Source organism: Gavialis gangeticus, unplaced genomic scaffold (assembly GCF_001723915.1).
Source record: "Gavialis gangeticus isolate Ggan-Ray unplaced genomic scaffold, GavGan_comp1, whole genome shotgun sequence".
Taxonomy (NCBI): domain Eukaryota; kingdom Metazoa; phylum Chordata; order Crocodylia; family Gavialidae; genus Gavialis; species Gavialis gangeticus.
This window is the reverse complement of record NW_017729026.1, coordinates 29,261,267-29,268,529: the sequence shown is the minus strand read 5'-3', so window position 1 is coordinate 29,268,529 and position 7,263 is coordinate 29,261,267. Positions and strand designations below refer to the sequence as shown.

General features: G+C 40.9%; 1 protein-coding gene across 3 annotated transcripts in view; it reads left to right on the top strand.

The window, feature by feature from the left end:
• The window catches only part of ARMC2 (armadillo repeat containing 2), a 210,611-nt gene that overhangs the window by 140,669 nt on the left and 62,679 nt on the right, over window positions 1-7,263 (top strand). For all 3 annotated transcript variants that reach the window (XR_002097939.1, XM_019520123.1, XM_019520124.1), the window contains exon 13: window positions 4,951-5,269. Coding sequence is in view for 2 of the 3 variants with exons in the window: in XM_019520123.1 (XP_019375668.1) it covers window positions 4,951-5,269 (319 nt within the window). In the remaining variant the exon portion in view is untranslated. The remainder of the gene's footprint in view (window positions 1-4,950; window positions 5,270-7,263) is intronic.

Below are 7,263 nucleotides of genomic sequence, written 5' to 3'. Positions count from 1 at the left end.
GGGTGTTGCTGGGAAGGTGGTTTATGTTTTTAAGTTTCCATAAAAAGTCTGTAGTGTCTTGTACAAAACTTGCTCTGTGGGTGATGAGCGGTTTTAGGATTGATTCAATAAAACCTGATATTTCCTCAGTTAGGGTCCCATGGTTGGATATGATAGGTCTGCCAGGGTTCCCTTGTTTGTGGATTTTAGGAAGCATGTAAAAAGTCCACAGGTTAGGTAGTGTGGGGATCAAGGTCTGCAGTTTTTCTTGTAGTCTTGCTGGAAATGATTTGATGGTATTGTTGTGTGTCTTGGTGAAAAGGGGAGTAGGATCTTCTTGCAGTTATTTGTAGTAGATGGTGTCAGAGAGCTGTCTGTTGGCTTCCTTTATGTAGTCTTCACGGTTTAGGATGAGTATGACTTCTCCTTTATCTGCTGGTTTTATTACTATTTGGTGGTTAGATCTTAGAGATTCTGTGGCCTTTTTCTCAGGTAGAGAGAGGTTGTTATTGTAGCATGTGTTGCTGATTATTTAATTGTTCATTCTTTTCCTGAAGGAGTCAGTGTAGCAGTTGAGTTTAGGGTTTTGTCGACTGTGAGGTGTTCAATCTGATTTTTTGGGGGTTTTTGGCATTGATCTTTTCCTGAATGTTGTCAGAGGATGAGTTGTTGTCGGGAGTGGGTTCAGTTTGGTCGTAGAAATATTCCTTGAGGCAGAGGCGTCGGAAGCATTCTTCTAGTTCTCCACATTGAAGTATTTTATTAGGGTATTTTTCTGGACAGAAATTTAGGCCTATAGAAAAGACAGATTTTTCAGTTTTGGTAAGCATGTGTGTGGAGAGATTGATAATATCTGTGGGTTGGTTGCTGCTTTCAGTTTTATCAAGTCTGAGGTTGGACACCCCTGCCACAAAATCAAGGGGCCAGACCCCTGCCTCCCCACCTGGCTTGTTCTCATGTAAAAAACAAAACAAAACAGACTGGTGCTGGCCTGGTAAGCACGCAAAAATTTTGTGCTAAAACATGCAAGGCTTTGAATGGGAAGGTTTGAGGCCAAAAAAAACTGCTTGAGTGCCCCATGCAACTTGCATCCAGTGAAAGCGAAGGGCATCAGGCTAGGGCAGGGGGTGATGCCCTTTGGGACCCCAAAGCCCGGGGAAAGGCAATGCTTTGAGCACACTTGGGGGTAGCCTGAAGGGTACCCCGCACCCAGTGCCCTGTAGAAACAGCACGTCGCCTGAAGGGTGCCCCCCTCCTCTTTCACCTAGCCTTGGGGGAGATGCTTGTGTACACTTAGGGAGCCCTGCAGAGCTTTGTACAGAAAGGTTTGACACCAAAAAAAAAGTGCCCGAGTGCCCTGTGCTTGGGGGTTAGCTTTGCATGGAAAGATTTCACGCCTCAGCCCCCTGAGTGTCCTATGCAACTTGCACCCAGGAATAGAGAGTGGCAGAAGTGCTGCGGCTGGGCATTTCTTGTCCTAAAGCGCCACCTGGCAGCAAGGTAGGACTGAAAGGGCATGAGGGTAAAATTGTCCTGACATGCCCCCTAGTGCTTTTTACTAGTCATAGCATAATAAGCCCTTACATGGTAAATCACGTCCACGTTACTTATTTAGCCGTCTTAAACTAAGAAAGAAAAATTAAACCAGGAACATTTTTAGCAACTAAATGCCAAGTACGTGTACAAGGGCCCTGGGATTTGCAGTCCAGAATTACAGCAACAGGACTCTGCAAGGTTGTTCATCACCTCATTTTCCTGCTTCCAGGTACCTCTGGGATTTGTAGTCCACAGATGCAGCCAGCAGTGAGTTTGAACTGGGGAAGGGATATTTAATTAGCCGGGGTTTGCCTGGCAGGGGGGCAGTCCCCCCATAGACTGGGCTGTGTTCCCACCCCCTTGTCAGCCAGCCCTCACTGCTCTAGCTCTAGCAGAGGGGTGAGGCCAGCCCTGCTTCTGGAGCAGACAACCCAGCCCAAACCAGGGCTTTAAAGCATTCTGGGATGCTGACTTTGATTTAACTTGAACCAGGAAGGACAGAAGTTTTGTAAACCAGTTTGACCCAGATCAGTTAAGTCTGATACTACATTCAACCAGGTATATCTTAAACCAGTTTCAGCCATTTTGAAACTGGTTTATGTGCACTGAGCTTCTGTTTTGTTGCAGTTTTAAACCAGTTTCTGATCACTTAAACCAGTTTCTGTGCAACTTCTGTCCCTAGCCTCAGAGACTGATGTGGTATGAAACAGATATGGAGATTGATGCCGTAGCACATCTTCAATTGCAGACTGAAAAGTTACTGCTTTACTTGACAAAACAACATTAAATCAAAATTATTTGTCCAGTTTACTTTTCCTGTGTCTTGTTTAGCAAATCTAAATTCTTGATGGCTCTTTTCATCATGAACTACAGAAAAAAATGCTTGTGAGATTTAGTGTTGGTAATCATCTTTGACCACAAAGGGTAATAGTTGCTCTTTTTACTTGCTAAAGTAAACCGCTGTCAACTTCGAGTCAGCAAATGCCAATGATAATTTTTGCTACAAATTCAAGTGTAAAAGATCTTTTGGAATAAGCTGAGCAAAAAATTGGTCCATCCAAATGGTCAAATGTGCATGACAATGACTGTCAGCAAATTCAGATGTAGATGTTAATGAGGTGTATACGTGTGCTGTGTTTTACCACTTCCAAGTACATGTATACATTTGTTGTCAGTACAAAATTGCATCGAAAAATGTGTTGCATGGGCTGCCTGCTAGATTGAAAAGATTCATATGTCCTTCCTGGAACTTGGAGTGGAAAGTGACATGCTTCTCCGAAATTATTTATATAGATGATGTTATTTGGACTTACATATAGCCTACAAATCAGGTTTGGGTTCTCTACAGGAGCAGGGGCCAGTGTCAAGAAGAAAAACCTGTTTAAATGAGTGCTGTCAGTTCTTTTATCCTCTCCTCAGTACTTAATCAGTATACTGTAGTTTCAAACGCTAGTCATACCTGCAAAAATGTGTGCTGTGTAAATCAACCTGTTGGTGTAAATTGTGTAAGTAATAGATGCATTGTATAAATAAGTGCCTATTCATGTATTTAAGTACTTCTTTAAACATGCAAGCATGTCTAAAATTGGTTGCATGTTTTCTCAGTAAAAGTTCTAAATATTTGCCACCCCACTCTGTATTTTTCCAATGTAAGAGAATGACTATGTATCTATTATGCACATTAATTGCACTTGGGTTCAAAGTGGCATTAATCTCTAATGTGCATGCTTCTCTGAATGGTGATTTTTGGGATCATACTTCCCATTTCAGTTGTTCAAACACCATTTACATTTTTGAAAATTCATCCAAAAATAGAAATATGGGCTATAGAATATACTTTCTAAGCAGTTTAAAGTCGTACTACTTCTGTTTGACTGCATTATTTAAGCTGCATTAGCAGATGATAATGAAACTTCTGTAATATTTCTCAAAACCGGATGTGCTAAGCTAAATGAAGTAATATTATGTAGGTTTGTTTTTAATAGTTTGTAGATGGAAAGCACAGTTGAGATCACACTCTCAAAATACCAGTTGATTGCTATTTGGTACCTGTTTGTTTGTTCCCGGATTGGTTAGAACTGTTGCTGGGCTGATACCATTTTAACCAAAATTAGGAAGTCTATATAAATGAGTCAAACTAGACTGCCTGCTTTTTTTCAGTTCTCTCTTCTGATTCATCAGCTGTTTGTTGCAGACTCTCACTGCCTTTGTGAATTGGGGATTGTGGCTGCTTAGGTGAAAAGCTATTGGTGATTACTTACACAGGGAAAATATTCGCAAAGGTCTTGTGCTGATGACCTTCAGATGTTTTCAGAATTATCACTTTTAGGAAAAGTTGAAGGAGAGACACTGTAGTTAACCCAAATAGGTGAGGGGAGAGACTATTTCTATTCTATTCTCTTGGTCAGCTATAGGATATATACCTTTCAGGATTATAGTAACTAGATATCACTGCTGCATTTCAGGAAAACAACATAGACTGTTTACCAAAACCATGGGTTAGTGCAATAATTTAAGAGTTAGAGGTGAAATGTTTATGTTGCATTCAAAGGAATATTACTTCTTTCTCTGTCTGTTGAAATTAAACCTATACTCAGACTTTTCCTTTTGAAAACTAGCTAGGTTTTGATGGCAAAAGGAATATTTTTTCCAGAAATGTCACATTTGGACAGCTTTAAGCTTTTATTATTCTTTATTTTTTCCCTCCCATACTGGTGAATTAAAATCAGGATGGTAGTAGAAGGTAGTTTTGGGATTTCTGTTGAGTCAAAGTTTGCTGCACCACAAAGATTCTGCGGTGGCTGAAATGAAGATAACAAGAGAGATGTAATCATGTGGGGAATTCTCCAACATGGCAGACTTTTTGATTGCATTCCCACCTCCCCCTCCATTTGTTGAGAACAGTAACGTAAAGAGGAAGTATACCTTTAATGACAACATCTAAACAGACTCCTTGTTTGTGATTCAGTGGAAATTTGGTGAGAATACTACTCTAAACTCTTTGACCCTTGAGGGCGCAAGCAATGGTGTTAGGTTACAACTAAGCCTTATTGGCTCTCATGGATTATATTTGCTTATTTAGAAGACCAATAAACTCTAGTTTATATGGCTAGAATAGCCCTCTAAATTGTTGTCCCATGAGCCTTTATAAAAATAAATTTGCTCAACTTGGTGTATATCCCATGATTAATGGCCTCTGTGATACAACAATTCTGTGCCTTAGTCAGATGTTTTTAATTTCCTCTCTGAACTGGTTTATGAAATATAGCAACACAGAAGATAATTTCCTATTTGCTGTATTTAATGTTTCTTCATTTACACTGTAACTGCTTATAATTACATTGTAGAAATTTTAAGTATTGTTATCTTTCAAAATGCTAGTGGTTTCAACTTTTTTTTTCTCCTTTTTAACATGGGTTATTCATTTTATTGCAGGATTTGGTTGTTCGTATTGTCTTCATTCTTGGTAATTTAACAGCAAAGAATAACCAGGCCCGTGAGCAATTTTTTAAAGAGAAAGGGTGTGTTAGCATCCTGACATCATTATTCCAAATCTACGGTGAATTTGATATGAATGAAAAAAAAAGGAAGCATGAAGCAGGAGAAGAAAAGAAAACCCAAAAGCATCCTTCGGAAGCAGAAGATGTCCTTATAAAACTGATAAGAGTGCTTGCTAATCTCTCCATTCATCCCAGTATAGGAGCAGCTCTGGCAGCTAATCACTACATCGTGGCACTACTCGTTATGGTACTAGGTAAAGTCTGCATTTCCTTTTCTTGTATTTTGTTTGTCCAGATTGAAAGGCAGGAATACTACTTGACCTTCACATAAGGCAGAACCTGAATGAAATCTGCTTTGCTGGTGATATGGCTAGGTCAATTAGCTAATGTTAATAATTGCAGTATATGAAATATCTTATTTTAAACAACAGCAACATTATCGCATTCATACTGAATTTCAGTGCCTAATAGGAAGAAGCCTGTAAAGGTGCCCCATGAATCATATCATAAACCATGAAGCAAACTGCTCAAGTAAATTGGAGGAATCAGGGGTCTCGTTATATGCGTGTCTCACTACAAAAGGTCACATAATAAGACTTCCTTATTACCACATACTGTATATACTGCTTATTGCTGTTGAGACAAAAAAAGTTTATAGTTAAGTTTGTCACAGATTTACCATAAATTATTTAATCATTTCAGAATTTGGAAACTTTTAATCCTTTGGGGGTATTCCATGTGCACATAAGGATAGCCTTTGAAGTGTCCAGACTTCCAAAGTATGTCACAGACTTGTTTCTATGTGGCTTCTGCCTTCATAAAGCATATGGCATGTGCAAAATTAACATTATAAATCAGTAGATTTTACACATTGTTACCCAACTCAACAGGAAATTATGTGCATGAAGAGTTGGAAGAAAGGGACTCGTATTGGCATTCCTGGGTCACCTCCATCTTATTGAAAAGTGGATAGTTTCTACATTGGCAATACAATGGTTGAATGTCTGAAACTGTAAACTGTTCTCATTCTACTTTTATACTTAAAAACAGGAACAACTTTAATGTGTCAGAAGTGCTAGCATTTAGAGTTTTAAAAAAACCACTTTCCTTATACCAGGATTCTGGTATGCTACAGCTGCAGTACAAATGTTGTTGTATCGGACAGGACAAGACTGCCAAGTGTCCTTCAAACTGCATGTAACCCATTAAATTTTTCCATACCACTCAACAAATGTAAGCTTCAGACTGTATGGCCACATCCAGAAGAGCATGGCTGTGTTGTATGTGGCGCCCCAGAAACATCTCTGGTGCAACATACTGCACTTTCAGCTGTTCTCCACACTGCAAGGGAACAGCACTGGGGTCGGGGGAGAAGGGGGGTTGACCCTGGGGTCAAAAAAACCCATGGAAAAAAGAAGACCAGCACACGTGGCAGCAGTGCACTGTGCTTGAAACCAGAGCCTAGCTGGGTGGAACCACATTCCAGCTGCCAGCCAGGCTCTGAGCGGCAGGAACACTGCTACTGCAGCTCCAGGAGGCCCCCAGAACCCCAGGTGTGGATGCAGCCTATGGGTGCATCTACATGTAAAATTAATGCAAGCCAATAAAGTCTGGAGTAGTTCCTGCTGGAGTTAACTGCTTCCAGGCACAGTGTCTGTATATGTGCCTGAGAGCAGCACTTCGAGCTCAGGCAGAGCACCCAGGCTGGCAGCAGGTTCAAGGGTCAGCCCCAGGTTCCAGGTGGTGGTGTTGGGTGGTAGAGGGGTTGGCTGGGGCATGAGTGCCAAACGTGTGGAGCCACGTGGCCAGGCATCAGGCAAGAGTCTGGCGTCCTGCTGCCTAGGCTGACCAGGTGCAATTTACGTTCAGGTCAGCATTTATATGTGTGTTTCACTGCAGTTAATAACTCCACTGTAAGATAGTACTGTCCCCAACAGTACTATCTTACAATGGAGGTAATTATTTTACCGCACCGTAATATCTGCGCACATGTAGACAGAGACACTTTACTGTGGAGGTAATTCGTCAGCTAAAAGTGCAGTAACGCATGTGTGTAGATGCACCGTGTGGGCACGTCCAGATAGGCACACCCATACAGGTTGCAGTGCCTCATAGTTGGTTGAGGCACTGCAAACCACACGTGGTGCAGGTGCACCCCATTTGCCATGCTGCTAATTTGCAGCATGGTGCTAAAATTTGACACTGAGAGATCCCAGTGTTAAAAAAAAAAAAAAAAAAAAAAAAAAAA